A 23,121-nucleotide genomic window follows, 5' to 3' on the forward strand; every position below is an offset into this window, starting at 1 on the left:
ATGGTAATTAAATGATTAAAAAATTATTTTGTTATCGCCAATTGGACCTCTGACCTTGAGTAAAAATCAGTTTGAGAACCCCAAGACAACATAAAATTGCATGTCCCCTGTGGGAGTGTGGACAGCTAATGCAAAAACCACCACATTTAATGATATTTGAAGTAAGCAGCCGACTGTTTGAAACCATATAATCCTCTTTGTTGGGTTCATCAGTGCTGATAAATGATCTGATCAATCTATGTTTTCAGCACTCCAGCCTATACAATTGTGGAGTTTCCTTGATTAATCTCAATATTTCTGAGGGCAGACTCTTTGGTGTCCCTTTGCGATTGGTTTCTAAGCATAGCACTTAGTACAATGTTATTAAAAAAATTAGTTTGTTAAATGCTGAGAAGTGGGTTTCAGGTGTCCAGATTCACTCTGTCAAGTTAAAGTAGATCAAAAAGATTATGTTAAAAACACCATCATATGTGCTCAAGTGTCCTTACTAAGTGTTAAGCTATCAGGGGAAACCTGAGGTGTTTCACAAGTTCAGGTGTGTTTTAAAAGTAACATAGGCTACTCTCTGTTTTACTTCTCATGTCTTAGAATTAGAAAAATGTCTGTATTAAGGGGAAATTTCAAAATTTTCTAGATTGAGAACACTTGTTCATGTTTGGTTTAGCAACTCTTTCTGATGCAGGAGGGGTGGAGATGAGCGTCTTTTCAGAGACTTAGATGAAGAGCGGCCAAAGTCACACATTTTCAAACCCTACACAGGGTTTGACTGATCAGTCTAAATTATTGTTGTGATTAGGAAAATAATGCAGTCAAGTGGGCTGCATGGTATTTTAAACTTGTCTCTCATTATTTTCAGTGAGAAACTTTGGATCTGGACCAAGTGTGAGATGACTGAGGCTGTACCCATAATGGAGGTAAACAGCTAGTTTGTACAACCCCAAAAGATCAATGGATATAAAATGAAAATGATGTCCTATAAGATATGGTATGTGTATGGTAGAGTGAAACAAACCATTACATTACATTTTTTCTCATTTATCAAGACAATCAGTGATGAAGATTCATTTGTTGAACTCTACTGTGAGGAAGTGGAGGACACTCCATCAACACCAAGGGCTGACAGCAAGGGTGACTGTCAAAAGACTGGTGCAAGTGGTAATGGTAAGATTTATGCAATTGATTGTTCAGCAGAAACTTTATGTAGAACCTTTATTATTATTAGAAATAATATTATTGTTGTTGTTTCCTTAGTGCCCTGCCCTCCGTTGAGGACAAGAGTCTATCATATCAGCAGCATGCAAGTGCCTCTGCATTTGGACACTCCTGATGGTGAAGTGGAGAGCTACACTGTGATCAGCTGCAAGGAGGGAGAAATTGCACAAGAGACGATGGATGCAAACAGCTCAACGCTCAGCAACCCAAGGCCAGAGGTCATCCAGGTTCCTGAAGAACCAAAGAATGAAATAAATGGGCCAGCTGAAACATCTGCAAGCATAAGTGAGTAGAAGAGAGAGAGAAGAATAGTGATAACAAAACTTGACCTCTGCACCCCCTCGTGGCTTTACATCTTTGACTTTGGCCAATCATAGGTCATTTTAGAGAGAGGGTGTTTCTATTGGCTGTTGTACAAATACAGATGCATGTGCAGATGGAGGTTTTATGGATGAAAAAACAGATCAAATTTTGACGCCTCTGTACTCTTCTGTGTTGTGTCCACCTCACTCTGCTAGTGTTGTAGCATTGCTCTGCTTAATGGCAGCAGGGCGCTTATTTTGCACTGCATGCGCTCTCAGTGATAATAATGACAAATTTTGCAGATGGTAGGTCTCAGCTGTCGCTAAGTAATGTGACGTGTGTAATCAAATAACAGAACGGACTTAAACGTGGCTGGCTGTTGTGGGTTTGTGCATTCGCTATTTCTCTATTAAGACACATCCATACTCTTTTGCTCCACTGTACAACTGAAAGTGATGCATATTCCCTCGAACTGATCACACCAATTTCAGGAGTCACATTCTCCAGTTATAATCCTTCAGTCACATCATATTAATAATTTCATTTTAATAAGTCCAGTTAAAGAAAGTTTCGAGTGTTGTCACCCCTTAACACACTATGATATCTGCCTATAACAAAAATTGCGTGTTAAAGACATCATTTGAATATTAGTATGCATTTTGTTATACATACATTTTTCTCATTATTTTAAAATTGGTAATCTTGTCGTGATTTCTGACCCAACTGACTGACCAACATGTGATCTTTAGCTCCTGCTGCTAGGAAACAAAATTTTAGAAATTCAATATATATTAATGTAATTTAGTGCTTTTACATACACTGTTGGAAGGGCTTTGGATTTGAGACACAAAACTGAATATCTGGTTTTACAGGAAATATATATAACAAACATCTTCATATCCACAGAAACACAGCTGGCGAGCTTATTGGAGGAGCTGGGGTTGGAGCGACACTACACAGAGAAACTGTCCCTGAGCACAGTACTTCAGATTGACAAGAGGACCATCAGTGATGAACCTGCCAAGTGTAACTCAGATCTTCCATGGTATTTTCTGAAGAAACTGATGATGGTTAATGTGACAGCTAGAAATGTGAAATGTACATCAGTATGTGAGTCAACCTGTGATGCTGCCTCAGGGAATACAGAGTTAGATTTTGATGACCTGTTTGACACTCTACATTTAGGTGACATGCTGAACCCCCTTGACATAATCACTGCTCTCTTTCTGTGCTCTGATGGTTTTGTACAACAGGAAATGGCACTCAAAATGTCAATGTGTCAGTTTTCTGTGCCTCTGTTGCTTCCCAATTGCGACACAAAGCAGTGCACACTCATGCTTTGGGCCATGAGAGACATTGTTAAAAAGTACAGACCTCAGTCACTTCTGGAATCCAAGGGCTTCATTGAAGACAGAGTTGTTGTCTCTGAACTCCCAATGATATCGTTTGTGAGACTGGGTGAGTGCTCCATGTCCAAGTCAGAGATCCTCAATAAGCTTCTGAGCAATTCTCAGCAGTACCATGACACCTTTGTTCACCATAATATGGAGTGTGGTGACAGTCCAAGGAAAATTTCCAATGGACTGACTGAAATCACTTGGTACCTTCCTTGTGGGAACAAAAACATGGATATTTTCAGTGAGCCAGTAGCTGTAGCTAACCTTCGTGGGGACATTGCTTCGTGTGAAACACAATTTTATTTTTTATGTCAGACATCTGCAGCAGTTTTTGTGTTCTTTGACACTTTGGACTCTGAGTGTGAGCTGCTGACCAACCTACACCACAAGGCGCAGATCTTCTTGGTGGGTAACCATCAAAGCACTCGCTTCAGTAAAGATGCTCTAAAAAATGTAGCAACCAAATTGGGCTTGACTAAAGACAACATCATTATTAAGACTAATCAGAAAAATGATGCAGACTTTGTCAAAAATCTGCGTAAAACAGTCAGCAATGTAGTTGAGAAGTCAAAGATGAAGATGCGAATTGAGCAGATGGCTGACATCGCCCTTGAGCTGGGAATCTGGGTTGATGAAGAGTCTCCAGAGTGTCAGACTGCCAAGGAAAATGCAGATGCTATCGCTGCAGAAATTCAAGACATCCTGAAATACAAGAATGCTCAGCTACCGCTGCAAGGCCAAATATGGAAAGACCTGACTTGCTTAGAGAAGGAAGAATTTCGGCTTCGAAATGTTGGGTCTGAAAACATAGAAAAGTACAAAAGTGATCTTCAAATACAGAAAGATGCCCTTCGAAAAAAACAGAACTCTTATGACATGTCAGATGCAATGACATGTTTCATCAAGGCAATATCAAGCCCAGGGATAGAGAGGTGCTATTTCCTGAAATGGCTGCGAATGAACCTCGATAACGTGTCTCGAGAAAAACTGTCTGACCTCAGGGAGCAGTACAAAAAGAAATGCAAAGATTCTGAGAACAAAGAGGAGATCAAAGACATTGACAGACAACTTTCCAACAGCTCGCTGGGGACTGAACACTTCTTCCGTGAGATGGGTCAGATCTACGAAGCATCATTGTCCCTTCCAGAAGAAGACAGATCACGTCAACAATTACAGCATCTGCCCAAACTGTGTGCAGAATTGTTGCTTGACGGCTTCCCCCTTGAGCTTGTAGATGGAGACGCATCGAACATACCTCTCAGATGGGTGAGTGACATTCTCTCTCAGCTCAATGACTTGGTGCCTCCAGAGAGCAAGATACGGGTAGTCACAGTTCTTGGAGTCCAGAGCACAGGAAAGTCTACTCTCCTCAACACCATGTTTGGAGTGCAGTTTGCAGTCAGCAGTGGTCGATGCACTCGAGGTGCCTTTATGTTGCTCATCAGAATCAATGAAGAAGTTAAAAAAGAACTCAACTGTGACTTCATGATGATCATTGACACTGAAGGCTTAAAGTCACCAGAGCTTGCACAACTGGACAATAGCCATGAACACGATAATGAGCTTGCAACGCTTGTTGTGGGGCTGAGTGACATCACTATCATCAATATTGCAATGGAGAATTCAACAGAAATGAAGGACATCCTCCAAATAGTTGTGCATGCTTTTCTCAGGATGAAAGAAGTGGGCAAAAAGCCCAAATGTCAGTTTGTTCACCAGAATGTGTCAGATGTTTCAGCCCATGAGAAGAACTTACGAGACAGGAAACTGCTCTTGCAACAGTTAAACGAGATGACCCAAGCGGCAGCCAAAATGGAACAGAAGGAGGAGAACAAAAACTTCACTGATGTGATGGAGTACAGTCCAGACACTGGGAACTGGTACATTCCCGGACTCTGGAATGGAAACCCGCCAATGGCACCAGTCAATGCAGGGTACAGTGAGGCTGTTTATGAGCTCAAGAAGAACATCATCCAAACTTTTGGAGGTTGCGATTCATCTGCTAATAATATCTTGGACTTCACAGAGTGGACGAAAAGCCTGTGGAATGCAGTAAAGCATGAAAACTTCATCTTCAGCTTCAGGAACAGCCTAGTGGCTGATGCATACATGAGACTGTGCACAGAATTCAACAAATGGGAATGGGAATTCAAAAAGAAAATGTACGCATGGGTAACAGAGGCTGAAACAAAAATTTCCAACTTTGGCAAAATCAAATCTGAGGCATGTGACATGACAGAGTTTCTCGATGATTTGAAAAGTGAAGCTTGCACAGTGTTGTCTGAATGGGAGACAAAGATTCTTGAAAATCTGAAACAGTACTTCAAGCAAACAGAGGGGCATGTCTATCTGGTTGAAGGGTACAGAGAGGACTTTGCAAACAGTGCAAAGAGCCTTCGACGAGAAATGGAGAGCTCTGTAGTAAATCAGCTAACAGCAGCAGCTGACATCAGACAGGGAATGACAGAAGTTGATAGAATCAAGGAGAACCACACAAAAGAATTAGAGGGGAGAGTTTGTGCATTGATTGAAGAATGTCGGGGCAGAAAAGTCAAGATGACAGACAAAGAGCTGGATGAAGAATTTGACAAGATGTGGAATAAAACGGTGAAAGAACTATCCTTTTCAAAACAAAATGCCACAAATGTCATTGCAAGTGTGTCCTACCACTTGAGAGAAAATCTATCACGAAAGGGGAGTCATGTGTGCCAATTATTAAGTCAGAAAACGCTGCAAGATTGTGGACTGGAGCCATTCAAATATACAGCTGAAGGACTTTACAACCAGGTTAAACACAAATTCAACAAGTTCTTCAACATTCAAGATCACGTAATGGCTTTACAAAACATAGCTGACCGTATCATAACAGAGTGCACAGACATCATAACTGACAAAATGAACAGAAAAAATAATTACCATAACACTTACATCCTGGAGATCCTGCACAAGATTGACGAGAGGCTGCAAAACGATAAGGATGTTAAGCGAGACATTGAGTTTGAAGTTTCTCTAAAACAGCACATCTGTGGAGTCGCAGCCAGACAGTTTCAGAAAATGCACGAAGATTTCATACAGGAGAATGATCCCTACAGATGTCTGAACCAAAACAAAGAAAAATATCGTGCTGATTTTAAAGATGTCTTCCATAAACGAGACCAGTGCCAGAAGAAGGCAGAAGAATTCACAAACCGATGCTTGAGACCTGCAGTTGAAGACTTTGTGAACCGTTCCTTGGGTCCTGATATCATTGGTGAAATGCAGTCAAGCTTTGAGTTCAGTACACGAAAGTTCTTCCAGTATTCAGTTTTACTGGATTTGCTCTCAAAGCATAACTTTGACGACTACCTGAGCTTCATTTGTTCATATGAGGATTATGTGGCCAAATGGATATTTGACCGCGTATTGGAACACTCTTCAAAGGGGTCTACGACATCAGAGTCTGAGGATCGTCATCTCAAGTCAAGTATCAAGAGCATCAATGATGCTATCAATGGAGCTAAAGAGGACAAGAGTGGCAACATGAAGGAATTTATTGTAGATGTCTGTCACAAACTTAGTGGTAAACTGGTCATTTCCAAGGATGCTCTTGATGCTTTCATGATCCTGAACAATGCCACCCCAGAACAGTTTGCTCACTGGCTCACAGTGTGTGTGAAGGACATGGAACCAGCTCTTAGAAAGAAGTTTAAAGCAACAGACATCCGAGTGAAACTGCAAAATCTTCACGTGAAGCCTCAGAAGGAGCTTTACACCAGAGTGATTGGTTGTGGTAAACTGTGTCCATTCTGCAAAGCACCCTGTGAGGCAGGAGCAAAAGAACATAAAGAACACTGCACTTCACTGCATCGACCAGAAGGTCTCGGTCAATTCAGGTGGGGGTGGACAGGAAAACTTGTCACTGACATTTGCACTTCCTCGGTCGTCAGTGACGCGTTGTTTTGCTGCAATGAAACAAATGGTGAATTTCATCCTTACAAGAATTACATCAAAATTTTCCCAGACTGGAAAATTCCTCCAGATGCAAGTCTTCAGGCATCTGACTACTGGAAATATGTGCTGGCAAAATACAACAATGATTTTGCCAAAGCATATGAAGCAGAGCCTGCTGATATTCCTGCAACTTGGAATAAAATCACAGACAAGGATGCAGAGGACAGTCTCAAAGTGTCATTTAACGTCAAGTGAGACGACTAACACCCCCTCACTTACTTTGAGTCTACAGCACTCGAGATGCTCCTTTCATGGATCATTTGATCTTCTTTGTTTTATTTGAAATAGAAAATAATCAGAAATAATAACATACTGTATCTAAAATGACAAAGTTGTGGATATTGTCCGTCCAGATGGACATATTACAACCCCAGCTTATGATTGGCCAAATCCAACTTGCTAATAATGTAGCAACGCATACATATGGTGTGTTTGCTTGTGCTTGATCGTGTCATATCAAGTCGAAAAAAAAAAAATGCCGTGAAAACTTTGTTTGCTGCTAATAGTGTGTCTGCAGCAAATGCAATAAGACCTAGACACGCAAATCTTGGCAGGTGGGTTGCAAATTCCACCCACTACTGACACACATATCTTTGCTTCTTGTCAGTTAAACACGAAGCCAAATGCTCACGTGCGGCTATATTTACATTTTTTTTAAATACATCACTCGGTCTGCATGTGGTATCAAAACAAAGTGTGATGTGTGATTATTGTGTGTTTTTGTTTCTGTGAAGGATCTGACGCAGAATATTTCAGTGTATTAAATGATCAGTCACAATGTCAACATGCATGCTATACATGATTTAAAGTCATATACTCCATTTCCTTGTCTACTGGAGTATAATATGTGATTTCCTTAACTCAGAAGTTCAAGTCTTTGCTTTCATTTCAATGAGGTATCAGATACTAAATATTAACACTTTTAAAGGACTTAAATTATGATTCAGTCTGCATGTGGTGTTGTCAACATGTATACATTACTGACTCCTATTAACTGATTCAATAAAGAGGCAAAATCGCAGACTGACTATGAATGTCTTTAATGTTTCCCAGAACAGAGTAAGTGTTCAGTGTATAATAACTTCTTAAGTAAACAGAAATGTCATCAATTATTTATATAGTTTTACTTTTTTTTTATTCCATTATTAACATTTTTCTCCATCTCAAGTCTTGGGTTTCTGAATTCAAAAAGCTAATGCTTTTTGATGTGTTTTAGTGTCGTTTCTGTGAGTACACTGGGAAAGAGTATCACAGTGATTGATGCTTTCAGTGTACACTGTTAAGTTTCATGATGTCAGTTCGTATTAGCATAATTCATATAGGTTTAAAAGTGGTAATGAAACAAGTTCATACTATATGTACTAGGGTAATGTCAAATATTTACTTATTACTCATCTGGTGTTTTCATGTAAACTTACAACCCCATTTCCAACAAAGTTGGGACACGGTGTGAAATGTAAGTAGATATAATGTGATGAACTGCATTCACAGACAATGGCTTTTGGTAGTGTTCCTGGCCCCATGCAGTGATGTCCTCTGCAGAATTGTGTCTGTTTTCAATGCAGTGCCGTCTGAGGCCTGAAGATCATCCAATATTGGTTTTCAGCCTTGTCGCTTGTGTACAGAGATTTCTTCAGATTCTTTAAATCTTTCAATAACATTATGTACTGGAGACAATGAAAACCCCAAATTCTTTGCTAGTTTACATTGAGAAACATTATTTTTAAGTTGTTGCACTATTTGTCAGTGCAGTCTGTCACAGAGTGGTGAACCCCTCCCGACCTTTGCTTCAGAAGGACTCAGCCTCTCTGTGATGCTCTTTTTATACCCAGTCATGTGACCAACCTGTTGCCAGTTAACCTAATTAACAGTGAGATGTTCCACCAGCTGTTTTATTTAGCATTTCACAACTTTTCCAGGCTTTTGTTGCCACTGACCCAACTTTTTTTTTGCTGGCATCAAAATCTAAATGAGGATATAATTTTCAAAAAACACATTTCTCCGTTTCAATATTTGATGTGTTGTCTTTGTGCTGTTTTCAATTAAATATGTTTGTGTGTGCTTTGCAAATCATCACATTCTGTTTCTATTTGCGTTTTACTCAGTTTTTACACAACTTTTTTTGAAATGGGGATGTAGGTTGTCCATTGTTTACATGTCTTACTTGAAAGGGAAGTAATTGTACAGCTAAACTGTTACTTACCCATAATCCCTGTAAAAGAAAGAAATTTAATTGAGTGTTTCCCCTGGATCTCCAGAAGAGAAAACCAGTGAAAAGACAATTCAGATTAGTCTAAATAATAATGCGATTTGCATGAGCTGTCAATGGCATTGAAGTGTTAGTTCTTATATTTGGTCATGGTGTAAAAGAATAAGTACACACCAGCAGAGTAGAAGAAACTGTCAGTACAACCCTTGACTCTACAATATAGATAAGGCCAGCCTCTCCCTCCTAAGGGCACATAATGAGTCAAACCTGCTTTCACTCTTCCTGATTGAGCAGCTTATCTATCCCTAACGTCCCAGGCAGAACAACAACGACAATATCACACACAAAAAGGTGAACTCCTTTCAACAAATCATAATCCTATGAAACAATAAAAGAAGCAAATCAAATAAGTGTGTGTTACTGTCATGCTGGGTAACATCAACCTTTATGACCTTAACTGAGCTCATACATACATACAAGTTTATATATGATTCTATGCAGTAATCTTTGTTTTGAATACAGTTTCAAAGCTGTTGCTTATTACAAATCTCCTCTTCCATTGTTCCTTATGGATCTTAAGTCATTTTTGTTGTGGAACTCTTGTCCGATATGGTTAAAATGTCCTCCTTCTTGAGTTCTTCAGTATTGAACATATCAAAAGACATAAGGAATCACCAAAATTACTACGGTTCATCTTGAGCAAGATGTGAATGTCTCTACAAAAAACATAGCAAGAACTTAGCACACCAGGAAATATGAAAAAGTTAAATGTTCACTCTCACTGACTCACAGGAGAGAAAGAGACACTGGCGAGTGACATGTGCTTTCAGGCTCTGCTTTCATGCATTATTTGGTTTTGGTTTTCTTTACTGTTGTTTCCACTGAGTCTCCACACCCCTCATTTCGTCAGTCCCAGCACCACACCGCCACAACCCAACCTTTAACCAGACAAATACACTTTGATCGACTGAAAACTAGATAAATATAGTTGTTGTTCCTGTATTAAGATATCCATCAATCATTTTCAAGCAGGTTCAAATCAAATTTTACCATTCAGAGGTTGGACATTATAATAAGTTATCTTATGACATCATATCAGTCAAATATATTGACTTGGAGATTCTGCTAACAGTTCCTGTCAGGTTTTTTTTTTTTTTTTTTTTTTTGTTCGTGCATTAATGTCCTGGTCAGCTGCAAAGTGAGGGGACAGAAGGTAAAAAAAAACACTGGGGTGTGGGATTGACTGAAACACTTCAATCACACCACCCCCAAAATTTCAACATTATATCAGTGACAAATGAAACAACTCTGATTTAAGAGCTGGTGGCCATTATATATTCTTCTACAAAAACACCTTGCAAACCATTTGCTCCTCCTTCCTTCAGCAAGGGGAGGATACAAATAAGTTTCTCTTTACTGGAAACTGCAACGGTCTGTTTTTGAGAAACAAAACAGAAAGTGACTTCAGCCAGCAGAATAAAAGGAGACGTCTGCAACGGGCTATTGTATTGAGCAGAAGCAAAGGGCACGTGTTGGAGCTTTGTCCTCAGGACAAACATAAAATCACTGATAAGAAGATAAAAACTCCTGGTGCTGTCTTTACCATGAATGAATCTCTCCAACAAAGGTAGGCTACAATTTCTTCATCGTGAGCTGATTACAGTTTTTTTTTCTTTTTTTTTTTGTTGTTTCAGTCCCTGTTGTAGTCTAGCGGGTTGTTGGCAAGGAGGTAATACAAGGTTCTTCTCTATTATGTGCAGTGAGAAGCAGTTTGAATAATCTGGAACAAGTGTGGGATGGCTGAGGATGTCACCATGATGGAAAGCTCAGAGGAGGAGGTAAACAGCTACTTTTCACATCTCTAAAATGAAATAACAATAACGTTATCAGACAAATATGTGTTGTCCCATCAACTTTTGTGAATGGATGCATTCCAGTTTAAACTGTATGTTTTTTCTCAATTGCCAAGGACTTCTATGGTGCATCTGAGTCCTTCCTTGAACCACGTGGTGAGGAGGGAACAGACACTCCACCACAGTCTGACTGTAAGTGTGACTGTATATAACTGATCCAATTTTTTTCTTTATTTATCTTATTATTTCTTCTTCAAGGTCAGCTGGAATAAAAATACGTATTCATCTATCTACCTGCTTGGCTCTAACTGATCAGCCCCAGTGGACTTTTTTTGGATCATTAATGACTTCATGCTGTAATGCTGAGATACTGAGATGCCCTTCTCTTCTCTTTTGACAGATGTTCCTCCACCAGGAGAAATAACAGTTCTTCGTGCTGGCCAGGAGACTGTGTCTCTTGGCTTACCAGTCTACACACTGCAAATAGACTACTACTGTGACACACAGAGAGGCAGTATTGTTAAAGAGGACTGTAGCATTGTGGAGGTTGAGGGACTGAATCCTGGTACGGAGTATACTTTCAGCATCATAAGGATTGCGGACAATGGAAATCGAAGCAAAGCAGCCTCGCTACGTGTCTTTACAGGTAAATCTGGAAAACAAGTCAATAAAAAAAAAACAACATGTAGGAAAGTGTTATCTGAATGTAAACTGGAATCATAACCTATGCAAATGTACTTCTTATAATGTGGTAAGCTCTCAATTTAGAGCCATTAGCTTCAAATGAAAGAGGTGGTAAAATCTAGTTCTACAAATTAAGTACATGAGATGATAACATGTGGTTTTGTCTTTCACCGCACTGCTTTAACTTGGCATTCAAACAGCACTTTAAAATGCAGACAGTTGTAAGTGAAACTGTTCTATTATTCCTACAGAGCCCAGCCCTCCTGTGCAAATTGCTGTCATTAAGACCAACACTGAGTCACTGTCTCTACACTGGGACATTCCTGCTGGTGAAGTGGAGTGTTACATTGTGACTTGTTGCAGTGAGGGAGAAATTGTGCAGGAGCTGACAACGGACACAAATAACCTGACCCTCAGTGACCTGAAGCCAGGGGTGTGTTACTCTCTCCAGGTTTCTGTACAACTTAGGAATGGAAGAATAAGCAAGCCGACAGTAACAAGTGCCCAAACAAGTAAGTATAATAAAATCCTAATTGCAATCAAAATGGGTAAGGGTTAGAGAATTAATTCACAAAATAAAGTCACAGCATTGGGCGCAATATAGCTTATGCTGTAACATTTTATCAGGACTCTGAAAATGAATCAAATGAAAGAGTATTAAATGAGATCAAAGCAAATACAGACCAACAGAAACATTTTAAATGCTCACACCAGTGGTCCACCAACACAAAGATCATCTCACAGTCATGTGGGCTTGAGACATGAACCTATGATCAATGAATTCTGAATGACTGCCAGAGGCAGTATGTAGTAGCATGAACATCCAGAAATCATAGAAATTATGTTAATTCTTATTCCAATGCATTTTTCACAACATAGCCTGGGAGTGTGTTTTGGGTCATTGTCCTGTTGAAAAACAGCATGTTGCTGAACAATTGTGTGGTAGCCATGCTGGTTAAGTGTGCCTTGAATTTTGAATGAATTGCCAACAATGTCTTACACAGCAATTCGACCACGAAGGCTTGATTCATGCAGTCTCCTCCAAACATTTGATGTTGACATGTGTCTGCTACTTGAACTCTATGAAGCATTTATGTTGTCTCTTATCTGAGGTGCTGTTAATTGGTGATTTCTGAGGATGGTAACTGGAATGAATTTATCCTTTGCAGCAGAGGTAACTCTTGGTCTGTCTTTTCTGGGGTGCTCCTCATGAGAACCAGTTTTATCATGGCATTTGAATGCTTCATATTCACATACACACACACACACACACACACACACACACACACACACACACGCTGGAATGCTTCCATTTTAATTTGATAAGTATGGTAACATTTTGTCAAGTGAAGGAAGAAGGCAAGAGCCTTTACATTTAATTAATGAATTAATCAACACATCTTGTTTCACTAACAAAGACCATACTGATAAGATACAAATTTATAATAGTTTAATGTGTATTATGGATGAAGGAGAGCAAAGGTGATAAATGATAATACATTAGGATAAGAGTCGAGGGATGAAGGGAAGGCAGGGTGTAGGAATGAAGGGATGAGGGGTAAGGGATGGAGGGATGAGGGGATGAAGGTGGAGGAATGAGTGGTTATGGATGAGGGTTGAGGGACGGGGGGATGAAGGTGGAGGGATGAGGGATGAGGGGATGAAGGACTGAGGGTCGAGGGATGAAGAAATGAAGGATTGAGGGTCAAGGGATGGAGGGATGAAGGGATGAGGGTTGAGGGATGAAGGGATGAGGGTTGAGGGATGAAGGGGAGGATGGATGAGGGTCAAGGGATGATGGGATGAGGGGATGAGGAGTGAGGGGTGAAGGAGTGAGGGATGGAGGGATAATGGTAGAGAGATGACGGAGTAGGGGCTTGAAGGATAGATGGAGTGTGATGGTGGACCAGTGTGAGCTGCCAGCATTAGAGACGGGAGGGAACCGAGGGAGTTGAGGCTCAGGGTCGGGGAGCTGCCTCTTCAAATGTTCTCGAATTTCAGTAAAAGCCCCAGAGGAACTTCAAGAGAGAAGCTGCTCATGGGCGTTTCTGATGTCTGTTAGATTATAGCAGATGTATGTGAGGAATGGAGGGGGAGACCAGTGGCTGAGAATTGATGACATGGTCAGGGATTACCTGCCAGTAATGGGTAGAGGCGGCTCCAGAGCAGAATGGATGTCCAGAGTGTCTTCCGGGTCTGGATGAGATTTTTGCTTGGCCCATTTGTGAGACCATAAGAGGCTCTTCGGGGGAAGCTTGACTGGCTAGTCGTAATTTATGTAGTCAAGGATTGGTTCAAGTGACTTGAGAATGAATCTAGTCAAAGACGTGGATGGGTTAAATTAAACTGGGCTGGTTAGTATACCTGCATAAGGCGGAATGTAAGAGTCGGAGGAATAAATGGAGATGTCAGGACATGGCTACGTGTCGAGAAGGTTGGTAGTAGAGGATAGTGGCTGTGAACTCTGTGCAGCGTAGAAGGCCTAAGAATGCCGATAGGAACATGGATTCTGAGATTTTGTCTATGAATGGAGACGGATAACCTGAGCAGACTGTAGTAATGCAGCGAGCAAATAGGTCCGGAGTGAGGGGAACACATTCGATGTGGCGTGTTGGCCAGAAAGAAATGTGGAATGAGTAAGGGAATCTGCAGACTATATCTGTTAATCATTATGGATAGTTTTATTATTAGTATTAATGATTTTATTATAATTTATTATTATTATTATTATTATTATTATTATTATTATTATTATTATTATTATTATTATTATTATTATTAGTAGTAGTAGCTGTAAATGACACTCTGAAGGGGCATATCAGTGTATTCATAATTTCATTGCTATTCGAAGCATCAGTCATGCTTGAAATTGACTGCGATTGGCTCAATCTTTGCACATGGGAAGAGAAGAAGGACCTTGGTTCCACTCAGACTGTTATTGGCTTCTTTGGTTGCTAGGCTTCGTGTGCCAGATTGTGATTTGTCAAATGAGGTGTCATTTGGAGCCTGAGACTCCAGAGAATAACTGGAGGCAAGATAGAAACCTTCTGCTCACATTTCTGGAAGTTGTAACAGGGAAAAATACGGAAGATGAGAGGAAGACAAGCACATTGCCTGCTAATTGGAAAGGGGAAACATCTTTCTGTGGATTACATGTGGATTGGACCACATATCTTTAACTGCAGTGGATTGTGTGTTACCTTCTTTTATTTATGAATTGCATCGCGGGCTGGATCAAACAGTCTCATGAGCCATTTACGGCCCATATATCTCCATCTCAAAGCAAGGGTTTAACTGGCAACTGAGTATACGTTAATTCATTTTGATCCAAGCTTGAGTATGCTGAAATAACAACTGATGTACATTGTTTTCATATCTACAGAGACACGACTGGAAAGCTTATTGGAGGATCTGGGGTTGGAACGGCACTACACAGAGAAACTGTCCCTAAGCACAATACTTCAGATTGACAAAAGGACTATCATTGATGAACCTGTCAAATGTAACTCAGATCTTCCATGGTATTTTCTGAAGAAACTGATGATGGTTAATGTAACAGCTAGGAATGTAAAATTTACATCAGTATGTGAGTCAACCTGTGATGCTGCCTCAGGGAATACAGAGTTAGATTTTGATGACCTGTTTGACACTCTACATTTAGGGTTAGACGTGCTGAACCCCCTTGACATAATCACTGCTCTCTTTCTGTGTTCTGATGGTTTTTTACAACAGGAAATGGCACTCAAAATGTCAATGTGTCAGTTTTCTGTGCCTCTGTTGCTTCCCAACTGCGACACAAAGCAGTGCACACTCATGCTTTGGGCCATGAGAGACATTGTTAAAAAGTACAGACCTCAGTCACTTCTGGAATCCAAGGGCTTCATTGAAGACAGAGTTGTTGTCTCTGAACTCCCAATGATATCGTTTGTGAGACTGGGTGAGTGCTCCATGTCCAAGTCAGAGATCCTCAATAAGCTTCTGAGCAATTCTCAGCAGTACCATGACACCTTTGTTCACCATAATATGGAGTGTGGTGACAATCCAAGGAAAATTTCCAATGGACTGACTGAAATCACTTGGTACCTTCCTTGTGGGAACAAAAACATGGATATTTTCAGTGAGCCAGTAGCTGTAGCTAACCTTCGTGGGGACATTGCTTCATGTGAAACACAATTTTACTTTTTATGTCAGACATCTGCAGCAGTTTTTGTGTTCTTTGACACTTTGGACTCTGAGTGTGAGCTGCTTACCAACCTACACCACAAGGCGCAGATCTTCTTGGTGGGTAACCATCAAAGCACTCGCTTCAGTAAGGATGCTCTAAAAAATGTAGCAACCAAGTTGGGCTTGACTAAAGACAACATCATTATTAAGACTGATCAGAAAAATGATGCAGACTTTGTCAAAAATCTGCGTAAAACAGTCAGCAATGTAGTTGAGAAGTCAAAGATGAAGATGAGAATTGAGCAGATGGCTGACATCGCCCATGAGCTGGGAATCTGGGTTGATGAAGACTCTTCAGAGTGTCAGATTGCCAAGGAAAATGCAGATGCTATTGCTGCAGAAATTCAAGACATCCTGAAATACAAAGACACTCAGCTACCGCTGCAAGGCCAAATATGGAAAGACCTGACTTGCTTAGAGAAGGAAGAATTTCGGCTTCGAAATGTTGGGTCTGAAAACATAGAAAAGTACAAAAGTGATCTTCAAATACAGAAAGATGCCCTTCGAAAAAAACAGAACTCTTATGACATGTCAGATGCAATGACATGTTTCATCAAGGCAATATCAAGCCCAGGGATAGAGAGGTGCTATTTCCTGAAATGGCTGCGAATGAACCTCGATAACGTGTCTCGAGAAAAACTGTCTGACCTCAGGGAGCAGTACAAAAAGAAATGCAAAGATTCTGAGAACAAAGAGGAGATCAAAGACATTGACAGACAACTTTCCAACAGCTCGCTGGGGACTGAACACTTCTTCCGTGAGATGGGTCAGATCTACGAAGCATCATTGTCCCTTCCAGAAAAAGACAGATCACGTCAACAATTACAGCATCTGCCCAAACTGTGTGCAGAATTGTTGCTTGACGGCTTCCCCCTTGAGCTTGTAGATGGAGACGCATCGAACATACCTCTCAGATGGGTGAGTGACATTCTCTCTCAGCTCAATGACTTGGTGCCTCCAGGGAGCAAGATACGGGTAGTCACAGTTCTTGGAGTCCAGAGCACAGGAAAGTCTACTCTCCTCAACACCATGTTTGGAGTGCAGTTTGCAGTCAGCAGTGGTCGATGCACTCGAGGTGCCTTTATGTTGCTCATCAGAATCAATGAAGAAGTTAAAAAAGAACTCAACTGTGACTTCATGATGATCATCGACACTGAGGGCTTAAAGTCACCAGAGCTTGCACAACTGGACAATAGCCATGAACACGATAATGAGCTTGCAACGCTTGTTGTGGGGCTGAGTGACATCACTATCATCAATATTGCAATGGAGAATTCAACAGAAATGAAGGACATCCTCCAAATAGTTGTGCATGCTTTTCTCAGGATGAAAGAAGTGGGCAAAAAGCCCAAATGTCAGTTTGTTCACCAGAATGTGTCAGATGTTTCAGCCCATGAGAAGAACTTACGAGACAGGAAACTGCTCTTGCAACAGTTAAACGAGATGACCCAAGCGGCAGCCAAAATGGAACAGAAAGAGGAGAACAAAAACTTCACTGATGTGATGGAGTACAGTCCAGACACTGGGAACTGGTACATTCCCGGACTCTGGAATGGAAACCCGCCAATGGCACCAGTCAATGCAGGGTACAGTGAGGCCGTTTATGAGCTCAAGAAGAACATCATCCAAACTTTTGGAGGTTGCGATTCATCTGCTAATAATATCTTGGACTTCACAGAGTGGACGAAAAGCCTGTGGAATGCAGTAAAGCATGAAAACTTCATCTTCAGCTTCAGGAACAGCCTAGTGGCTGATGCATACATGAGGCTGTGCACAGAATTCAACAAATGGGAATGGGAATTCAAAAAGAAAATGTACGCATGGGTAACAGAGGCTGAAACAAAAATTTCCAACTTTGGCAAAATCAAATCTGAGGCATCCGGCATGACAGAGTTTCTCAATGATTTGAAAAGTGAAGCTTGCACAGTGTTGTCTGAATGGGAGACAAAGATTCTTGAAAATCTGAAACAGTACTTCAAGCAAACAGAGGGCCATGTCTATCTGGTTGAAGGGTACAGAGAGGACTTTGCAAACAGTGCAAAGAGCCTTCGGCGAGAAATGGAGAGCTCTGTAGTAAATCAGCTCACAGCAGCGGCTGACATCAGACAGGGAATGACAGAAGTTGATAGAATCAAGGAGAACCATACAAAAGAATTAGAGGGGACAGTTTGTGCATTGATTCAGGAATGTCGGGGCAGAAAAGTCAAGATGACAGACAAAGAGCTGGATGAAGAATTTGACAAGATGTGGAAAAAAACGGTGAAAGAACTATCCTTTTCAAAACAAAACACCACAAATGTCATTGCAAATGTGTCCTACCACTTGAGAGAAAATCTATCACGAAAGGGGAGTCGTGTGTCTGAATTATTAAGTCAGACAAGGCTGCAAGATTGTGGACTGGAGCCATTCAAATGTACAGCTGAAGGATTTTGCAACCAGTTTATACACAAATTCAGCAAGTTCTTCAATATTCAAGATCACGTAATGGCTTTACAAAACATAGCTGACCGTATCATAACAGAGTGCACAGACATCATAACTGACAAAATGAACAGAAAAAATAATTACCATAACACTTACATCCAGGAGATCCTGCACAAGATTGACAAGAGGCTGCAAAACAATAAGGATGTTAAGAAAGACATTGAGTTTGAAGTTTCTCTAAAACAGCACATCTGTGGAGTCGCAGCCAGACAGTTTCAGAAAATGCACGAAGATTTCATACAGGAGAATGATCCCTACAGATGTCTGAACCAAAACAAAGAAAAATATCGTGCTGATTTTAAAGATGTCTTCCATAAACGAGACCAATGCCAGAAGAAGGCAGAAGAATTCACAAACCGATGCTTGAGACCTGCAGTTGAAGACTTTGTGAACCGTTTCTTGGGTCCTGATATCATTGGTGAAATGCAGTCAAGCTTTGAGTTCAGTACACGAATGTACTTCCAGTATTCAGTTTTACTGGATTTGCTCTCAAAGCGTAACTTTGAGGACTACCTGAGCTTCATTTGTTCATATGAGGATTATGTGGCCAAATGGATATTTGGCCGCGTATTGGAACACTCTTCAAAGGGGTCTACGACATCAGAGTCTGAGGATCGTCATCTCAAGTCAAGTATCAAGAGCATCAATGATGCTATCGATGGAGCTAAAAAAGAGAAGAGTGGCAACATGAAGGAATTCATTGAAGATGTCTGTCACAAACTTAGTGGTAAACTGGTCATTTCCAAGGATGCTCTTGATGCTTTCATGATCCTGAACAATGCCACCCCAGAACAGTTTGCTCACTGGCTCACAGTGTGTGTGAAGGACATGGAACCAGCTCTTAGAAAGAAGTTTAAAGAAACAGACATCCGAGTGAAACTGCAAAATCTTCACGTGAAGCCTCAGACGGAGCTTTACAACAAAGTGATTGGTTGTGGTAAACTGTGTCCATTCTGCAAAGCACCCTGTGAGGCAGGAGCAAAAGAACATAAAGAGCACTGCACTTCACTGCATCGACCAGAAGGTCTCGGTAGATTCAGGTGGACGTGGACAGAAAAACTTGTCACTGACATTTGCACTTCCTTGGTCGTCAGTGACGCGTTGTTTTGCTGCAATGAAACAAATGGTGAATATCATCCTTACAAGAATTACATCCAAATTTTCCCAGAATGGAAAATTCCTCCAGATGCAAGTCTTCAGGCATCTGACTACTGGAAATATGTGCTGGCAAAATTCAACAATGATTTTGCCAAAGCATATAAAGCAAAACCTGCTGATATTCCTGCAACTTGGAATAAAATCACAGACAAGGATGCAGAGGACAGTCTCAAAGTGTCATTTAATGTCAAGTGAGACGACTAACACCCCCTCACTTACTTTGAGTCTACAGTACTCAAGATGCTCCTTTCATGGATCATTTGATCTTCTTTGTTTTATTTGAAATAGAAAATAATCAGAAATAATAACATACTGTATCTAAAATGACAAAGTTGTGGATATTGTCCGTCCAGATGGACATATTACAACCCCAGTTTATGATTGGCCAAATCCAACTTGCTAATAATGTAGCAACGCATACATGTGGTGTGTTTGCTTGTGCTTGATCGTGTCATATCAAGTCGAAAAAAAAAAATGCCGTGAAAACTTTGTTTGCTGCTAATAGTGTGTCTGCAGCAAATGCAATAAGACCTAGACACGCAAATCTTGGCAGGTGGGTTGCAAATTCCACCCACTACTGACGCACATATCTATGCTTCTTGTCAGTTAAACATGAAGCCAAATGCTCATGTGCGGCTATATTTACATTCTTTTTAAATATATCACTCGATCTGCATGTGGTATCAAAACAAAGTGTGATGTGTGATTATTGTGTGTTTTTGTTTCTGTGAAGGATCTGACGCAGAATATTTCAGTGTATTAAATGATCAGTCACAATGTCAACATGCATGCTATACATGATTTAAAGTCATATACTCCATTTCCTTGTCTACTGGAGTATAATATGTGATTTCCTTAACTCAGAAGTTCAAGTCTTTGCTTTCATTTCAATGAGGTATCAGATACTAAATATTAACACTTTTAAAGGACTTAAATTATGATTCAGTCTGCATGTGGTGTTGTCAACATGTATACATTACTGACTCCTATTAACTGATTCAATAAAGAGGCAAAATCGCAGACTGACTATGAATGTCTTTAATGTTTCCCAGAACAGAGTAAGTGTTCAGTGTATAATAACTTCTTAAGTAAACAGAAATGTCATCAATTATTTATATAGTTTTACTTTTTTTTTATTCCATTATTAACATTTTTCTCCATCTCAAGTCTTGGGTTTCTGAATTCAAAAAGCTAATGCTTTTTGATGTGTTTTAGTGTCGTTTCTGTGAGTACACTGGGAAAGAGTATCACGGTGATTGATGCTTTCAGTGTACACTGTTAAGTTTCATGATGTCAGTTCGTATTAGCATAATTCATATAGGTTTAAAAGTGGTAATGAAACAAGTTCATACTATATGTACTAGGGTAATGTCAAATATTTACTTATTACTCATCTGGTGTTTTCATGTAAACTTACAACCCCATTTCCAACAAAGTTGGGACACGGTGTGAAATGTAAGTAGATATAATGTGATGAACTGCATTCACAGACAATGGCTTTTGGGAGTGTTCCTGGCCCCATGCAGTGATGTCCTCTGCAGAATTGTGTCTGTTTTCAATGCAGTGCCGTCTGAGGCCTGAAGATCATCCAATATTGGTTTTCAGCCTTGTCGCTTGTGTACAGAGATTTCTTCAGATTCTTTAAATCTTTCAATAACATTATGTACTGGAGACAATGAAAACCCCAAATTCTTTGCTAGTTTACATTGAGAAACATTATTTTTAAGTTGTTGCACTATTTGTCAGTGCAGTCTGTCACAGAGTGGTGAACCCCTCCCGACCTTTGCTTCAGAAGGACTCAGCCTCTCTGTGATGCTCTTTTTATACCCAGTCATGTGACCAACCTGTTGCCAGTTAACCTAATTAACAGTGAGATGTTCCACCAGCTGTTTTATTTAGCATTTCACAACTTTTCCAGGCTTTTGTTGCCACTGACCCAACTTTTTTTTTGCTGGCATCAAAATCTAAATGAGGATATAATTTTCAAAAAACACATTTCTCCGTTTCAATATTTGATGTGTTGTCTTTGTGCTGTTTTCAATTAAATATGTTTGTGTGTGCTTTGCAAATCATCACATTCTGTTTCTAGTTGCGTTTTACTCAGTTTTTACACAACTTTTTTTGAAATGGGGATGTAGGTTGTCCATTGTTTACATGTCTTACTTGAAAGGGAAGTAATTGTACAGCTAAACTGTTACTTACCCATAATCCCTGTAAAAGAAAGAAATTTAATTGAGTGTTTCCCCTGGATCTCCAGAAGAGAAAACCAGTGAAAAGACAATTCAGATTAGTCTAAATAATAATGCGATTTGCATGAGCTGTCAATGGCATTGAAGTGTTAGTTCTTATATTTGGTCATGGTGTAAAAGAATAAGTACACACCAGCAGAGTAGAAGAAACTGTCAGTACAACCCTTGACTCTACAATATAGATAAGGCCAGCCTCTCCCTCCTAAGGGCACATAATGAGTCAAACCTGCTTTCACTCTTCCTGATTGAGCAGCTTATCTATCCCTAACGTCCCAGGCAGAACAACAACGACAATATCACACACAAAAAGGTGAACTCCTTTCAACAAATCATAATCCTATGAAACAATAAAAGAAGCAAATCAAATAAGTGTGTGTTACTGTCATGCTGGGTAACAGCAACCTTTATGACCTTAACTGAGCTCATACATACATACAAGTTTATATATGATTCTATGCAGTAATCTTTGTTTTGAATACAGTTTCAAAGCTGTTGCTTATTACAAATCTCCTCTTCCATTGTTCCTTATGGATCTTAAGTCATTTTTGTTGTGGAACTCTTGTCCGATATGGTTAAAATGTCCTCCTTCTTGAGTTCTTCAGTATTGAACATATCAAAAGACATAAGGAATCACCAAAATTACTACGGTTCATCTTGAGCAAGATGTGAATGTCTCTACAAAAAACATAGCAAGAACTTAGCACACCAGGAAATATGAAAAAGTTAAATGTTCACTCTCACTGACTCACAGGAGAGAAAGAGACACTGGCGAGTGACATGTGCTTTCAGGCTCTGCTTTCATGCATTATTTGGTTTTGGTTTTCTTTACTGTTGTTTCCACTGAGTCTCCACACCCCTCATTTCGTCAGTCCCAGCACCACACCGCCACAACCCAACCTTTAACCAGACAAATACACTTTGATCGACTGAAAACTAGATAAATATAGTTGTTGTTCCTGTATTAAGATATCCATCAATCATTTTCAAGCAGGTTCAAATCAAATTTTACCATTCAGAGGTTGGACATTATAATAAGTTATCTTATGACATCATATCAGTCAAATATATTGACTTGGAGATTCTGCTAACAGTTCCTGTCAGGTTTTTTTTTTTTTTTTTTTTTTTGTTCGTGCATTAATGTCCTGGTCAGCTGCAAAGTGAGGGGACAGAAGGTAAAAAAAAACACTGGGGTGTGGGATTGACTGAAACACTTCAATCACACCACCCCCAAAATTTCAACATTATATCAGTGACAAATGAAACAACTCTGATTTAAGAGCTGGTGGCCATTATATATTCTTCTACAAAAACACCTTGCAAACCATTTGCTCCTCCTTCCTTCAGCAAGGGGAGGATAC

The 23,121-nt window shown here is 40.1% G+C and overlaps 2 protein-coding genes across 2 annotated transcripts in view; both read left to right on the forward strand.

The window, feature by feature from the left end:
- Positions 1-7,916, forward strand: part of LOC143317129 (interferon-induced very large GTPase 1-like) — a 9,325-nt gene extending 1,409 nt beyond the window's left edge. The window contains exons 2-5 of the mRNA XM_076725104.1: positions 857-914; positions 1,044-1,161; positions 1,252-1,497; positions 2,422-7,916. Of these exons, the coding sequence (XP_076581219.1) occupies positions 888-914; positions 1,044-1,161; positions 1,252-1,497; positions 2,422-7,097 (5,067 nt within the window). The 5' untranslated portion in view covers positions 857-887 and the 3' untranslated portion in view covers positions 7,098-7,916. The remainder of the gene's footprint in view (positions 1-856; positions 915-1,043; positions 1,162-1,251; positions 1,498-2,421) is intronic.
- A 2,600-nt stretch (positions 7,917-10,516) lies between these two features.
- On the forward strand, positions 10,517-20,527 carry LOC143317404 (interferon-induced very large GTPase 1-like). The gene is made up of 6 exons (XM_076725554.1): positions 10,517-10,738; positions 10,872-10,949; positions 11,081-11,156; positions 11,365-11,610; positions 11,900-12,160; positions 15,031-20,527. Exons 2-6 carry the CDS (start codon positions 10,908-10,910, stop codon positions 19,707-19,709), a joined length of 5,304 nt encoding a protein of 1,767 aa, XP_076581669.1. The 5' UTR covers positions 10,517-10,738; positions 10,872-10,907; the 3' UTR covers positions 19,710-20,527.
- The last annotated feature ends 2,594 nt before the right edge of the window (positions 20,528-23,121 follow it).

Source organism: Chaetodon auriga, chromosome 24 (assembly GCF_051107435.1).
Source record: "Chaetodon auriga isolate fChaAug3 chromosome 24, fChaAug3.hap1, whole genome shotgun sequence".
Classification (NCBI taxonomy): Eukaryota; Metazoa; Chordata; class Actinopteri; order Chaetodontiformes; family Chaetodontidae; genus Chaetodon; species Chaetodon auriga.